Here is a 17,908-nt window from a genome sequence, read left to right on the forward strand (position 1 = left end):
GTCCAGGTTCGATGCACGATACTGGATGCTTGGGCTGGTGCACTGGGACGACCCAGAGGGATGGTATGGGGAGGGAGGAGGGAGGAGGGTTCAGGATGGGGAACACATGTATACCTGTGGCGGATTCATTTTGATATTTGGCAAAACTAATACAATTATGTAAAGTTTAAAATAAAATAAAATTTTAAAAAAAAGCATCAAAAGACCATAGTATCTATGGGACTTTGAGACAACATCACTTAAATCAGTACAGCAAAACAGCAATTGACTCCATTAAAAAGATACAGCTAGAAAACCACAGAATCATAGCAATACTTTCAGAAACATTATTTGCCAACATTCATACAACACATTCATAGTAAATAATAGGAATTGAAAACATCCTGGATAATGAAGAGCATCTACAGTTAACATAAAGAATGTAAATGACTGAATGCTTTACTCCTGTTATATACTGCAGGCTTGTGTTCCCCCACAATTCGTATTTTGAAACCTTTTGGTAGGATGGTAGTAGGATCTCAGACATTAGAGTTAGATTAGGTATGAGGGTGGGGCCCTAATCATAGGATTAATTTGAACCAGAGATCAAAATGCCAGCATTCACTGAATCATAGAGAATGCAAGGGAATTCCAGAAAAAATCTACGTCTGTTTCATCCACTGTGCTAAAGCCTTTGACTGTAGATCATAACAAACTGTCAGTCAGTTCAGTTGATCAGCTGTGTATGACTCTTTGCGACCCCATGGACTGCAACACACCAGGCTTCCCTGTCCATCACCAACTCCTGGAACTTACTCGAATTCATGCCCATCGAGTCGGTGATGCCATCCAACCCTCTCATCCCCTGCCGTCCCCTTCTCCTCCCGCCTTCAATCTTTCCCAGCATCAGGGTCTTTCCCAATGAGTCAGCTCTTCACATCAGGTGGCCAAAGTATTGGAGTTTCAGCTTCAGCATTAGTCTTTCCAATGAATAATCAGGACAAATATGGAAAACTCCTAAAGAGACAGGGATAGTAGACCATCTTACCTGTCTCCTGAGAAACCTTATGCGGGTCCAGAGGCAGCAGTTAGAACCCTGTATGGAACAACTGATTGGTTCAAGATGGAGAAAGGAGTATGACAAGACTGTCTGCTGTCACCCTGTTTGTTTAACCCATATGCTTAGCACATCATGAGAAATGCCAGGCTGAATGAGTCACAGGCTGGAATCAAGATAGGTGCGAGAAACATCAACAACCTCAGATATATGGATGATACCACTCTAATGGCAGAAAGTGAAGAGGAACTAAGGAACTAAAGAGCCTCTTGATGAGGGTGAAGGAGGACAGTGAAAGAGCCAGCCAACCCTGTGTACGAGACAGCAAAAGAGACACTGATGTATAGAACAGTCTTATGGACTCTGTGGGAGAGGGAGAGGGTGGGAAGATTTGGGAAAATGGCATTGAAACATGTAAAATATCATGTATGAAATGAGTTGCCAGTCCAGGTCCGATGCACGATACTGGATGCTTGGGGCTAGTGCACTGGGACGACCCAGAGGGATGGTATGGGGAGGGAGGAGGGAGGAGGGTTCAGGATGGGGAACACATATATACCTGTGGCGGATTCATTTTGATATTTGGCAAAACTAATACAATTATGTAAAGTTTAAAAATAAAATCAAATTAAAAATAAATAAATAAAATTAAATTAAATATTAAGAAAACTAAGATCATGGCATCTGGCCCCATGACTTCATAGCAAATAGAGGGGTAAAATGTGGAAGTAGTGACAGATATCTTCTTGGGCTCTAAGATTACTGCAGATGGTGACTGCAGCCATGAAATTAGAAGACATTTCCTTCTTGGCAGGAAGGCTATGACAAACCTAGACAGTGTGCTGAAAAGCAAAGACATTTCTCTGCTGACATGGGTCTGTATAAGTCAAGGCTGTGGTCTTCCCAGTGGTCATCTATGGTTGTGAGAGCTGGGCTGTAAAGAAGGCAGTATTGCTAAAGAATTGATGCCTTCAAACTGTGGTGTTGGAGAAGACTCCTGAGAGTCCCTTGGACAGCAAGGAGATCAAACCAGTCAATCTTAAGGGAAATCAACCTTGAATATTCATTGAAAGGACTGATGCTGAAGCTGAAGCTTCAGTATCTTGGTCATCTGATACAAACAGCTGACTCATTGGAAAAGTCCATGATGCTGGGAAAACTTGAGGGCAGAAGGAATAAGGGTCATCAGAGGATGAGATGGCTGGATGGCATCACTGATCCAATGGAAATGAATTTGGACAAATTTCAGGAGATGGTGAGGTACCAGGAGGCTTGGTTTGCTGCAGTCCATGGGGTTGCAAAGAGTTGCACTTAACTGGGTGACTGAACAACAGCAGGTATAAGGGTAGGGCCCTCATGATAGGATTAATTCTCTCGTATAAAAGGGAAGAGGCATGGGATCCCTCTCTTTGCTCTCCTGTCACATGAGCATAAAAGATCTACAAACTAGGAAGAGTGAACTCACCAGCCATCACATCTGCTGGTGCCTTAATCTTGAACTTTCCAGCCTCTAGAATGTCAGAAATACTGTTAGTGGTTTAAGCATCTAGTGTATGGTGTATTTTTTTAGTGCCCAAACTGATGAAAATGACCCCTGAGATTCAGAATAATGCAAGGTTGTTTGTCTTCATTATACTTCCATCAACATTTTACTGGATTCTTAGGCTTTGCAATAGGAAAAAGACTAATAATAAAGGGTATATTTTTTGAAAGGAAAACAATCACCCTAGTTCTTTAGTGAGATAACTCTGGACATAAAAGCTAAAGAATCTCCATCAAAACAATCAAGACTAATTAACAGACTTTAGCAAAGTTACAGGAAAAAAAAAAGACAAGATATTAATTTTCCCCAAATTGATGTGTAGAGTCAATATGATTCCAGTCAAAATTCCAGAAAAACATTTTTGTAGAAATTGATTCTCAGATTAATTATGGAGATGCAAATATCCTTATGAAGTCAAACAGTTGGTTGAAAAAGAGAACTAGATGAAGGACTTACGTTGTTTTTCTTAAGGGATCAGATAATATTTTTGGCTTGTGAGGCATATGATCTCTTACAGCTACTTCACTCAGCCTTTGTAGCTTGAAATCAGCATAGGTAAACTATAAACAAACAGGTATGGCTGTGTTCCAAGAAAATATTTTTTGCAAGCAGGAGGGTATACTTTATGGCAAATAGATGGGGAAACAGTGGAAACAGTGTCAAACTTTATTCTGGGGGGACTCCAAAACCACTGCAGATTGTGATAGCAGCCATGAAATTAAAAGACGCTTACTCCTTGGAAGGAAAGTTATGACCAACCTAGACAGCACATTAAAAAGCAGAGACATTACTTTGCCAACAAAGGTCCATCTAGTCAAGGCTATGGTTTTTCCAGTGGTCATGTATGGATGTGGGAGTTGGACTATAAAGAAAGCTGAGTGCCTAAGAATTGATCCTTTTGAACTGTGGTGTTGGAGAAGACTCTTGAGAGTCCCTTGGACTGCCAGGAGATCCAACCAGTCCATCTTAAAGGAGATCAGTCCTTGGAAGGACTGATGTTGAAGCTGAAACTCTAATACTTTGGCAACCTGATGCGAAGAGCTGACTCATTTGAAAAGACCCTGATGCTGGGAAAGATTGAGGGCAGGAGGAGAAGGGGATGACAGAGGATGAGATGGTTGGATGGCATCACTGACTCAATGGACATGAGTTTGGGTAAACTCCAGGAGTTAGTTGTGGACAGGGAGGCCTGGCATGCTGCAGTTCGTGGGGTCCAAAGAGTTGGACATGACTGAGAGACTGAACTGAACTGAGGAGGGTATACCATAGGCTATAGTTTTCTGACTTCTGCTCTGGAGATACATACTGTGGTATTGGTTTATGTGTGGAACAGTGGAATACCATAGAGGAGAGGTATAGCCATGTGCTCTTGCCCAAATGATTATATGCAAAGGTGCTAAGGTCTTTGGAAAGTAAAAAATGATGTCTTCATCAAATTATGCACAAAGATTGGATTTCCACATGGAAATCCTTATTCTAAAAAATTGAATTAGAGGCTAAACTTAAGTGTCAAACCAAACAAAATTTCTAGTAGGGGACTTAGGTAAAACCAAATTAATGAGCCAAAAGACTGTGAAAAGATGGTCAACATCATTAATTACACAGGAACTGCAAATTAAAATCTCAATGAGTTCCCAGCACATACTTACAGGAAAGGATGCAATGCAAAAGAATGACAATACCAAATGAAGGCAAGAGTGTGGAGCAGTTGACATTAGTTCTTGGCAAAAAAAATGCAGAATGATCAAATTATTGAGTTGGCCAAAAGATCTGTTCAGATTTTTCTATTTGATGTAATGAAAAGACCTGAACAAACATTTTAGCCAACCTAATAACTTTAGAAAACAATCAAATTTTTATATTTCTATATACATATACAGGTATCATGTGAATCAGATTTTCCAGTTCTAAACATTGAACCGAGAAAAATGAAAAACAATAACTATCCAAAGACCTGTACATGGATATTCACATCTGCATTATTTACAATAGCTAAGATGTTTAAATAATCCAAATGGTCATCAACAGCTAAATATATTAACAAATTGTTTTATGTTTCTAAAATCTCACCCTTGGTAACAATAAAAACAAATAAATTACCAATAATCACAGCAACACGGACAAGTGCTGAGTTAAAGAAACCAGATATAGAAGAAGTCATATAATATGATTTCACCTATATAAAATTCTAGGATAAATTATTGTAACCTATGGTGAGAGAAAGCAGGTCACTGGTTGCCTTGAGCCTTATAAGCTATTAACTTTATAGGGTAATGGAACATTCTTTATTTTACTGGTAGTAATGGATGCATGTTTGTATACATTGCTACCAGTTCATGTAACTGTGGCCTTAAAATACATGCATTTTATTGAGAGTAGACCATGGTAAATAATTGTAAGTAAAAAAATGATGATAAAATAGACGAACATTTGGGGGAAAGTTGATGGAAATTTGTTTAGCTTGAAGGTTAAATCAGGGACCTAGAAGAAGTTTTTGAGGGGAAAGAAACAAAAATCCTCCCTCATTTTAGTAACTTTTTTTGAGGATTCTAATTATCAAGAATATAAGGCAAAAGCTTCTGATTTGTTCTCAAAATGTTTATGCAAATTCTCCCAGATTATTTACTCAGTGGGCATTGATCCTTATATTTCTTGTAATTATATCTTTACATGTTTGCATCTGTAGCTATAATCTACCTATCTATCTATCTATACCTGTGTGTGTATATATAAATACAGATATATATACATATATATAATTGTATAATGTACATGATAATTACAAACAAGATAAGATTTTTAAAATCTTATCAATTCATGTCCTCTGTTTTGCAGAAAGATTCAGTTGTGCTGTTGAAAAGAGTTCTGAAAATACATGTCATTATTGATAAAGCTTTGGTAAGCATTATTGATACATTTTCCTTATACCTTTTTGTTTAAATTGTAAAGGAATATAAAGATAATCTTTGCAATGCAGAAATACATTACTCTGTTCAAAATATATGTATCAGTGTGACAGGACATAAAGACATGTTATCAGTTGGCTTTCCAACGACATAAGGGGAGCAATAACAATATTTATTAGAACTAATGTAAAATTTTGTATGTAAGGAGAGATCTAGCAATCTGTTGGATTATAACTAGTTGCATATATTTCTGGGTTCACCCCCAAATTGTGGCAAAACACTTCCTTAAGTCAATTTTCATTTTAAAGTGTTTTATTTATTACTAAATTGAAGAAGATCCTTTTATTAAACATAATCTTTTATAAGAATATTTTGTGCTGTGTAATTGCTTGGGTATTCTGGTGGAAATAATCATTTTTTAGATGGCTATAGTAGTTTTATTCATATTTATAAAACTTGGAAAGAACATAGATTTTCTTTAGTAAGTGAGTGGATAAGTTGTGGTACATTCAGACAGTGTGATATTATTTAATGCTAAAAAGTTAACTGCTAATTAACTATGAAAAACATAATGTTGGTGAGAGGGAGGCTATGATTTGATGGTAAACATTCTGTAGAACACACTGGGTAAATATCTAGTAAATTGTAAAGGGAGAAGAATAATACATAGGAACACATTTGATTTTGGAACTTTTCATTTATACAATTAGTTTTAGCAAACACTTACAGGCCATAAGTTAAAAAAAAAAAAAAACCTGTTTTGTCCATTATTACCAGTAATTTTGTATAAGTCAGTAAGTGTCATGAAGTTCTAGAATTTTTGCATAAAATGAAATTTTCAAATCTTTAAATAACTTTTATAAAAGCCATAATAGAAAATGATGACATCAGCTCTGGGATCCCTGGGCCCTCCAACAGGCTCCAGGCCCCAGCTCTGCCTATCAGCAGCTAGGCACTAGCCCCAGGACCAGGCTTCACCCAGCAGTGGAAGTGCCATGGCCTTGGAATGTTCCGCACCTTGACTCCATACAGCACTGAGCCGGCACTATCCCAGAGCTCCCTGGAGTTTCACGGTCAGCTGCCTTATGACCTGGTCCTGCCAACCAGCACCTGGCAGCCAGTGCATGAGGCAGAACTGCCAACCAACTGGACCAGGGGCCAAACAAGACTAACAGACCTCTCACCTAGTCAGCCTTCAGCAACAGAAAGACCCACACAGCCACACAGGGGACGCCACTAGAGTATACACCAAAGGTGATGAAAGTTGAGTCGGGTGCTGAAACACATAGTGCCTGCAAAAGGCCACTTCCCCAGCATTAAGAAGCACAATCAATCTATCAGGTACATACAAATGCAAACACTTAGACAGACATGTTCCAGATGAAGCAACAAGAAAAAAGCCCAAAAGAATGTTTAAGTGAAATGGAGATAGGCAACCTACTCGAGAAAGAGGTTAGGGTAGTGCTTGTAAAGCTGATCAAAAAACTCAGAAGAAGAATGCATACACAGAGCAAGAAAATATTAACATGAAGAACAACCAAACATAGATGAAGAATACAACACTGAAATGAAAAATACACTTGAAGGTACCAATAGTAGACTAAATGATACAGAAGAATGGATCAGTGAGCTGGAAGACAGCATAATGGAAATTACTGATGTTGAACAGAAAAAAGAAAGAATGACAAGAAATGAGAACCTTGAAAGAGAATTCTGGGACAACATTAAGCACATTAATATGTACATTATAGGCCCCCCAGAAGGAGAAGAGAGAGATAGTAATTAAAATGACAAAAGTTAAAGATGAAAAAAGGACACTGAAAGCAGGAAAAGAAAAACAACAAAAAGAATATCCATAGAGCTATCAGCTGACTTTTCAGTAGAAACTCTGCAGTCCAGAAGGGAGTGGCACAAAGTATTTAACATGTTGAAAGTGAAAAATCTACAACCAAGAATACTCTATCCAGCAAGGCTCTTCAAATTTGATTTAGAGATCAAAATCTTTATAGACAAGTAAAACTTAAAAGAGTCAGGAACTAGCATTACAAGAAATGTTAGAGCAGTTTTACTAAGATGAACGAAAAGTCCAAAACTGGAAATACAAAAATTATGAAAGGAAAAGCTCACTAGTAGGAGCAAACATACAGTAAATGTAGGAAATCATCTCACATGCAAAGCTAGAAGGAAGGTAGGAAGAATTTTGTCTTTTAACAAAAGCATCTATATCTACAATAAGGAGTCAGGAGATACTTAAATTAGATGTTAAATAAGATATTAAAAGTAGTAATTGTGAGGGGAGGAGAATATACATACATGGTTGTTAAAAATGTATTTGAAATGTATTTATTGTTAAAAATGTATTTGAAATGTATTTAAGAGATCAACAACTTAATCATATATAAATACATATGTGTATGTATAGATTGATACATAAAAACATCATGGTAACTGTAAAAGAAAAATGTATGCTATATACACACAAGAAAAGTAAAAGATTCCCAAATATAATATTAAGGTAGTCATCAAATCATATGAGAAGGGAACAAAAGAAGAAGAAAGGAACAAAAAAGACCTACAGAAAGAAATCCAAAGCAATGAGCAAAATGGAAATGTGAACACACATGTCAATAATTACTTTAAATGGAAATGAACTAAATGCTCCAAGAAAAAAAAAAAATAGAATAGTTAAATGGATACATGACAAGACTCATATATGCACTGCCGAGAAGCAACTCACTTCAGATCTAAAGACTCACAGACAGAAAGTGAGGGAATGGAAAAAGGTATTCCATGCAAAAGGAAATAAAAAAAAAAGTCAGGGTACCAATACTTATATCTAGCAAAATAGATTTGAAAAAGAGGTTGTTACAAGAGACAAAGACACTACATAATGACAGGGATCAATCCAAGAAGGTATAACAAATGTAAATATCTGTGCACCCAGCATAGAAGCATCCAAAACCCTAAAGTAAATATTAATGGACATAAAAGGGGAAATTAACAGTAACTCAATAACAGTAGGCAATTTAGCACCTCACTTACATCAATGGACAGATCATCCAGACAGAAAATCAATAAGAAATCAAAAGCCTTAAATGACACATTCTATATATATGGAACATTCCATCCAAAAGATGCAGATTGCAAATTTTTCCAACTGCACATGGCACATTCTACAGAATAGATCACATGCTAGCCTATAAAAGCAGCCTTGGTAAATTTCAGAAATCATGCCAAGCATCATTTCTGACCACGTGCTATGAGACTAGACATGAGCTACAAGAAAAATACTCCAAAAAAAAAAAAACTAAACACATAGAGGCTAAGCAATGTACTGCTTAATAGTCAATGGGTCACCACAAAATCAAATCTCTGCCTGGAGACAAATGAAAACACAACCGTCCATAAATCTTAGATACAACAAAAGCATTTCTAAGAGAGAAGTTTTTGACGCAGGTTTTGATACAGGCTTATCTCAGGAAACAAGAAAAATCTCAGATAAACAACCTAAACTTACACCTAAGGGAATTAGTAAAAGAACAAATAAAACTCAAAATTAGTAGAAGGATAGAAATCATAAATAACAGAACTGAAACTAATGAAATAGGTACTAAAAGAAGAATAGAAGAGAGGCAGACTAATCAAGGAAAACATCTATTTCTGCTTTATTGACTATGCCAAAGCCTTTGACTGTGTGGATCACAATAAACAGTGGAAAATTCTGAAAGAGATGGGAATACCAGAAGACCACCTGACCTGCCTCTTGAGAAATCTATATGCAGGTCAGGAAGCAACAGTTAGAACTGGACATGGAACAACAGACTGGTTCCAAATAGAAAAAGGAGTACGTCAAGGCTGTATATTGTCACCCTGCTTATTTAACTTATATGCAAAGTACATCATGAGAAACGCTGGGCTAGAAGAAACACAAGCTGGAATCAAGATTGCTGGGAGAAATATCAATAGCCTCAGATATGCAGATGACACCACCCTTATGGCAGAAAGTGAAGAGGAACTAAAAAGCCTCTTGATGAAAGTGAAAGTGGAGAGTGAAAAAGTTGGCTTAAAGCTCAATATTCAGAAAACGAAGATCATGGCATCTGGTCCCATCACTTCATGGCAAATAGATGGAGAAACAGTGTCAGACTTTATTTTTGGGGGCTCCAAAATCACTGCAGATGGTGACTGCAGCCATGAAATTAAAAGACACTTACTCCTTGGAAGGAAAGTTATGACCAACCTAGATAGCATATTGAAAAGCAGAGACATTACTTTGCCAACAAAGGTCCATCTAGTCAAGGCTATGGTTTGTCCTGTGGTCATGTATGGATGTGAAAGTTGAACTGTGAAGAAGGCTGAGCGCCGAAGAATTGATGCTTTTGAATTGTGGTGTTGGAGAAGACTCTTGAGAGTCCCTTGGACTGCAAGGAGATCCAACCAGTCCATTCTGAAGGAGACCAGCCCTGGGATTTCTTTGGAAGGAATGATGCTAAAGCTGACACTCCAGTACTTTGGCCACCTCATGCGAAGAGTTGTCTCATTGGAAAAGACTCTGATGCTGGGAGGGATTGGGGGCAGGAGGAGAAGGGGACGGCAGAGGATGAGATGGATGGATGGCATCACTGACTCAATGGACGTGAGTCTGAGTGAACTCCAGGAGTTGGTGATGGACAGGGAGGCCTGGCGTGCTGCGATTCATGGGGTCGCGAAGAGTCGGACACGACTGAGCAACTGAACTGAACTGAACTGAATCAAGGAAAAAGAAGAGAGGTCCCAAGTCAATACAATAAGAAATGAAAGAGCAGAAGTTACAACAAACACCAAGAAATATAAAAGATCATAAGAGACTACTCTGAACAACTATACACCAATAAAATGCACAACTTGGAAGACGTGGGAAAATTCTTAAAAATGTACAATCTCCCAAGACTGAATCAGGAAGAAATACAAAATGTGAACAGAATAATTACAAGTAATGAAATTGAATCTGCAGTAACAAAACTCCCAAAAAACAAACGTTTATGGCTTCACAGGTGAATTTCCCCAAAAACTTAAGAGAAGAGTTAGCATCTATCCTACTCAAACTATTCCAAAAAATTGCAGAGGATGGAACCATTCTGAACTTATTCCATGGGGACAGCATCAACCTGACAGGAAAGTCAGAAAAAGATATCATAAAAAAAAGAAAGGAAAATTGCAGGAATTCCCTGGGAATTCAGCTCAGTTCAGTCACTCAGTCATGTCCAACTCTGTGACACCGTGGACTACAGAACACCAGGCTTCCCTGTCCATCACCAATGACCGAAGCTTACTCAAACTCATGTCCATCTAGTCAGTGATGCCATCCAACCATCTCATCACCTGTCATGCCCTTCTCCTTCCGTCTTCAATCTTTCCCAGCATCAGGGTCTTTCCTAGTGAGTCAATTCTTCACATCAGATGACCAAAGTATTGGAATTTCGGCTTCAACATCAGTCCTTCCAATGAATATTCAGGACTGGTTTCTTTCAGGATAGGCTGGTTTGATCTCTTTGCAGTCCAAGGGACTCTCAAGAGTCTTCTCCAACACCACAGTTCAAAAGCATCAATTCTTCGGCACTCAGCTTTCTTTATAGTCCAACTTTCACCTTCATTGTTGACTATTGGAAAAACCATAGCTTTGACTAGATGGACTTTGCTAGGAATGCCTCTGGTGTTTAATATGCTGTCTAGGTTGATCATAGCTTTCCTTCCAATGAGCAAGCATCTTAATTTCATGGCTGCAGTCACCATCTGCAGGGATTTTGGAGCCCAAACCAGTAAAGTCTTTCACTGTTTTCATTGTTTCCCCATCTATTTGCCATGAAGTGATGGGACCGGATGCCATGATCTTAGTTTTTTGAATGTTGAGTTTCAAGCCAACTTTTTTACTCTCTTCTTTCACTTTCATCAAGAGGCTCTTTAGTTCTTCTTCACCTTCTGCCATAAGGGTAGTTTCATCTGCTTATCTGAGGTTATTGATATTTCTCCTGGAAATCTTGTTTCCAGCTTGTGCTTCATCCAGGCTGGCATTTCGCATGATGTACTCTGAATATAAGTTAAATAAGCAGAGTGACAATATGCAGGCTAGACGTACTCCTTTCCAAATTCGGAACCAGTCTATTGTTCAATGTCCAGTTCTAACTGTTGCTCCTTGAGCTGCATACAGATTTCTCAGGAGGCAGGTCAGGTGGTCTGGTAATCCATTCGTTTCAGAATTTTCCACAGTTTATTGTGATCCACACAGTCAAAGGCTTTGGCATAGACAATAAAGCAGAAATAGATGTTTTTCTGGAACTCTCTTGCTTTTTCGATGATCAGTGGATGTTGGCAGTTTGATCTCTGGTTCCTCTGCCTTCTCTAAAACCAGCCTGAACCTCTGGAAGTTCACAGTTCATGTACTGTTGAAGCCTGGCTTGGAGAATTTTGAGCATTATCTTACTAGCATGTGAGATAAGTGCAATTGTGCAGTAGTTTAAACATTCTTTGGCATTGCCTTTCTTTGGGATTGGAATGAAAACTGACCTTTTCCAGTCCTGTGGCCACTGCTGAGTTTTCCAAATTTGCTGGCATATTGAGTGTAGCACTTTCACAGCCTCATCTTTTAGGACTTGGAATAGCTCAACTGGGATTCCATCATCTCCACTAGCTCTGTTCGTAGTGATGCTTCCTAAGGCCCACTTGACTTTGTATTCCAGGATATCTGGCTCTAGGTGAGTGACCACACCATTGTGATTATCTGGGTCATGACAATCTATTTTGTATAGTTCTTCTGTGTATTCTTGCCACCTCTTCTTAATATATCTGCTTCTCTTAGGTCCATACCATTGCTGTCCTTTATTGTGCCCAGCTTTGCATGAAATGTTCCCTTGGTATCTCTAATTTTCAAGACGAGATCTCTAGTCTTTTCCATTCTATTGTTTTCCTCTTTTTTCTTTGCATTGATCACTGAGGAAGGTTTTCTTATCTCTCCTTGCTATTCTTTGGAACTCTGCATTCAAATGGGTACATCTTTCCTTTTCTCCTTTGTCTTTAGCTTCTTTTCTTTTCATAGCTATTTGTAAGGCCTCCTCAGACAACCATTTTGCCTTTTTGCATTTCTTTTTCTTGGGATGGTCTTAATCACTGCCTTCTGTACAATTTCACAAGCCTCCATCCCTAGTTTTTCAGGCACTCTCTCTATCAGATCTAACCCCTTGAATATATTTGTCACTTCCACTGTATGATCATAAGGGACTTGATTTAGGTCATACCTGAATGGTCTGGTGGTTTTCCCTACTTTCTAAAATTTAAGTCTGAATTTGGCAACAAGGAGTTCATGATCTGAGCTACAGTCAGCTCCCAGTCTTGTTTTTTTTCTGACTGTATAGAGCTTCTCCATGTTTGGCTGCAAAGAATATAATCAATCTGATTTTGGTATTGACCATCTGGTCATGTCCATGTGTTGAGTCTTCTTTTATGTTGGAAGAGGGTGTTTGCTATGACCTGTGCGTTCTTTGGCAAAACTCTGTTAGCCTTTGCCCTACTTTGTTTTGTACTCCAAGGCCAAATTTGCCTGTTACTCCAGGTATCTCTTGACTTCCTACTTTTGCATTCCAATCTCCTATAATGAAAAGGATATCGTTTTGGGGTGTTAGTTGTAGAAGGTCTTGTAGGTCTTCAACTTCAGCTTCTTCAGCATTATTGGTTGGGGCATAGACTTGGATTACTGTGATATCAAATGGTTACTTGTACTTCAGTGGATAAGAATTCACCTGCCAATGCAGGGAACATGTGTTCAGTCCCTGCTCTGGGAACATCCCATGTCTTCAAGCAATTAAGCCAGCAAGCCTCAACTACTGAGCCCACATCTTGCAACTACTGAAGCCTGCTGGCCAAGAGCCTGTGCTCTGCAACAAGAGAAGCCACCATAATCAGAAGCCTACACACTGTAGAGAAACTCCATGCATAGCGATGAAGATCCAACATAGCCACAAATAAATCTTTTTTAAAAAAGGAAATAGCAAGCCAATACCACTGATAAACATAGATGCAAAAATTCTCAACAAAATGTTAGCAAACCAGCTTCAACACTATATTAAAAGGATCATACACCACATTTTACCACAGTGAAATTTATCCCAGAGATGCAACGGTTTTTCAGTATCCACAAAAAAAATTAGTGCGGTACACCTACAGATGGCCAACAGATACATAATAACCATATGATCATCTCAGTAGATACAGAAAAAGATTTTTACAAAATTCAATTTCCATGTATGATAAAAAACTCTATAGAAAAGAGGCATAAAGAGAATGGTCCTCAACATAATATAGCTCATGTATGACAAACCCACACCTAATATCATACTTAATGGTGAAAAACTGAAAGCACTTCCTTGAAGATAAGGAACAATACAAGCATGTCTTTGCTTGCAAATTTTATGCAACATAGTGCTGGAAGTCCTTGCCTTAGTAATCAATAAAGAAAAGGAAATAGAATCCAACTTGGGAAGGAAGAAAGAGAATAGTCAATGTTTTCAGATGACATGATACTATACATAGAAAATCCTGAATTGAAAAGAAGTGAAGTCACTCAGTCATGCCCAACTCTTTGCTCCCCTATGGACTGTAGCCTACCAGGCTCCTCTGTCCATGGGATTTTCCAGGCAAGAGTACTGGAGTGGGTTACCATTTCCTTCTCCAGAAAATCCTAAAGACAACACCAAAAACTACTAAAGCTAATTAATGTATTGGTAAAGATGCTGGATGCAAAATTAATATACAGAAATTTGTTGCATTTCTGTCTACTAACAATGAACTATCAGAAGGAGAAATTAAGAAGACTATCTCCTTTACTATTGCATCAAAAAGAATAATACCTAGGAAAAAAATCCAAAGACGTAAAAGACTTGTACCTAAACAGATGGAAAGACACACTGTTTTCATAGATCTCAGGAATTACTATTGTTGAAGTGCCCATACTCCCAAGGCTATTTAAAGATTAAGTGTAACCCCTGTCAAAATACCAATGGCATTTTTCATGAAACTAGAACAAGTAATTCTAAAATTTGTATGGAAACATGAAAGATCCCAGATAGCCAAATCAATATTGAGAAATAATAGAAGAAAGTATCACACTCTGTGACTTTAGACTATACCACTAAGCTGCAGTAATCAAAATAGTATGATACAAGAATAAACACAGACACATAGGTCTATGGAACTGAATAAAGAGCCCAGATATAAATGCATGCACTTATGGTCAATTAATCTACAACAAAGGAGGTAAGACTATACATTGAAGAAAAAAGCAGTCCTAAAAATAAGTGATGCTGGGAAGACAAGACACCTATGTATGCAGGACTGAAAGTAGAACATTTTCTCACACCATCTACAAAAATAAATTCAAAATGAAAAAAGGACTTAATGTAAGACAGGAAAACATATTACTCCTGGAAGAAAATATAGGCAGAACACTCTCAGTCATTAATCATAATAGTGTTATTTTATCTGTCTCCTCAGGCAAAGAAAGTGAAAGGAAAAATAAGCAAATAGTAACTACTTAAAAGCTTTTGCACAGCAAAGGAAACAATAAACAAATGAAAAGACAGCCTGTAGAATGGGAAAAGAGTAGTTGCCAATAATGACTGATAAAGGGTTAATATCCAAACTATATAAACAGTTCATACAACTCAATATAAAAAACAACCCGATTTAAAAGTATGCAATATTGTAAAGTAATTAGCCTCCAATTAAAATAAATAAATTTAAAAAAAAACATAAAAGGAAGTATATACAAAGAAAATAAATAAAAGTGTGCAAGAGAACCAAACAGTTTTTAAGGAAGACCTACGGATGGTTAATAAGCACAAAAAAGATGTTCAACATCTCTGAAATGCAAATCAGAACTACTAAAAGATATCACTTCACTCTTATCCGAATGGCTATAATCAAATAAGCCACAAGTAACAATTGTTGCCAAGGATGTGAATAAAAAGGAACCCTTATTAATTATGCAATCTTGGAATCCTAACTTTTGATGCTAAATAACTACATGTGGCAAAGAGGAATATAATCACCATCTTATTTTAATATTGTTGTTGTTTAGTCAGTCACTAAGTCATATCCAACTGTTTTGCAACCCCATGGACTGTAGCCCCTTCAGGCTCCTCTGTCCATGGGATTTCCCAGGCAAGAATGCTGGAGTGAGTTGCCATTTCCCTCTGCAGGGGATCTTCCTGACCCAGGGATCAAACCCACATCTCCTGCATTGGCAGGTGGATTCTTTAGTTCTGAGCCAGTTGGGAAGCCCTATTTTATATTATTGGTTACTATATAATGTCCCTAGGTTTAAGTCTAGAACTTATTAAGTACATGTTAAGTCTTAATTATAATTTTGTCTTTTTGTTTGCATGCTGCATTATTTTAACATTTTTATATCCATTGAAATGTGGTAGTTTAGTCATTTTCACTGATGATTAAAAAATAAAATTTGCCTTTCAGTATCATTATATGGGTTCTGAAGTGGCACTTGCATCTGAGAAAATTATCTATGTTTTTAGTCTAATCAACACTGTGAGTATTTATGTTTTATATTTAAATAAGAATCATTCATGTAAATACGGTAGCATTGTTTGAATAACTAGCATGTGCACTTTTTAAAATACTCATGTACTTATTTGGCTGCGTTGGTTCTCAGTTGCGGCACGTGGGTTTGTTCCTTGTGCCTCATTGGCTCAATAGTTGCCATGCATGGTCTTTGTTCCCCTGCGGCATGTGGGATCTTTCTGGACCAGAAATGGAATCCATGACCCTGCAGGGAAAAACATTCTTAACTACAGCCCACCAGTGAAGTCTGACATGTGCAATTTGATAAAATGTATACTCCTTCAAACTAGCTTATTCCACCAGTGAATTTCATCTGAAAAAATTATAGTTAATCAGATATATTGGCATTGCATATAAATGTATAGTATTATATTTATGATTACTTATAGCCATATATCATGAATCTCCTATTTTTAGATGTATTCTCAGCTTCAAGTGTCTGTTATATTAACTTCTCTGGAAATCTGGTCAGATCTAAATAAGATTTCAACTGATGGAGATGCACATGATGTACTACAAAGATTTGTGTCCTGGAGAGAAAAATCTTTATCACAAAGCTCCCATGATTTGGCATACTTATTAATGTAAGTAATTTATTTTCTTTTCTTTTTTTTTTTTAAAGCTTTTATTTTTTATTTTTTTTAAATTTTATTATATTTTTTAAACTTTACATTGGTATAAAGTTTATCAAACTATTTGTAAGTGAACTATCAAAATTGTACACAAAATTTATTATTTAGAATAACAAAGATAGCTCAAAAAATGACTATATGACTGTGTTGGCAGAATGCAAACTATAAATCTGATGATTCAATGTAAGACACTAAAGCATGGTAGGCCATTATCCTGAGCGGTCTGCTTACTTCCGAGTTTAAAGAACTGAAAATATGGAAAGCCTTGGGAAAATATAGGGCCTGTATGGTTTTAAAGAATTTTGCAGAGATAAATAACCAAGACCAGCATTTTAACATTAAATAAAGCATACATTAGTTAACAGAATGCAACGCTGCTGCTGCAAAGTCGCTTCAGTCGTGTCCGACTCTGTGCGACCCCATGGACTGCAGCCTACCAGGCTTCTCCATCCATGGGATTCTCCAGGCAAGAACACTGGAGTGGGTTGCCATTTCCTTCTCCAAACAGAATGCAATAAATCCATATAAATCTGCCTACATTAGAAAACGTAAGTATGGTAATGTGGTGACTTTATGGAATTTCTATCGTGACCTAAGGTGTAGCTATTTAGCTGCTTGCACTGTAACTTTCAAGAGTCTTTCTATATGCTGATTTGATTATTTTGGATGGAAAAAAACAAAAACATTATTCCAAAAGGCCTTAAGTAATATGGATACATCTATAAATCTCTGGTGTCTCTGTGGAATTTAAGGTCAGGTGTGGAGGTTCAGGAGCAGCTTTAACTAAGGATTAGCATGTGTGTGGACACGTAATGCGTCCCATCTCTGTTTTCCCTGATGACTGTGCTGCTCACTTCTCTTCCGTCCTCCAATCCAACACTGTTTATGCCATCTGAGGTTTTACTACATGCAAATTCATGGCAGTAATCTATCCCGACTTTTATGTCTTAGGACTTTGTCCATCCAGTGTTGACAGCAGTGGAGATTAATTTCTGGAAGGATGAGGCCCTGCTGGATTTTAAGCCGTGCATCATACAATGTTAAAGTTGACTTTTGAACTTAATTTGGAGGCACCAGGGGAGACTACCCAGCTACAAAATGATTGAGAGCATTAGACATGATACACAATATTCATGTTTTAAAGAAAGCAGCTTTATTGAGGAATCTAATTCTTAAAGATCAT

General features: G+C 37.5%; 1 protein-coding gene across 3 annotated transcripts in view; it reads left to right on the plus strand.

Annotated features, from left to right (window-relative positions):
- Positions 1-17,908, plus strand: part of LOC102405271 (A disintegrin and metallopeptidase domain 3) — a 113,766-nt gene that overhangs the window by 36,356 nt on the left and 59,502 nt on the right. For all 3 annotated transcript variants that reach the window (XM_006078640.4, XM_025278201.3, XM_044929779.2), the window contains 3 exons: positions 5,415-5,477; positions 15,989-16,060; positions 16,511-16,677. In XM_006078640.4, the coding sequence (XP_006078702.3) occupies positions 5,415-5,477; positions 15,989-16,060; positions 16,511-16,677 (302 nt within the window). The remainder of the gene's footprint in view (positions 1-5,414; positions 5,478-15,988; positions 16,061-16,510; positions 16,678-17,908) is intronic.

This window comes from Bubalus bubalis, chromosome 1 (genome assembly GCF_019923935.1).
Source record: "Bubalus bubalis isolate 160015118507 breed Murrah chromosome 1, NDDB_SH_1, whole genome shotgun sequence".
NCBI classification, from domain to species: domain Eukaryota; kingdom Metazoa; phylum Chordata; class Mammalia; order Artiodactyla; family Bovidae; genus Bubalus; species Bubalus bubalis.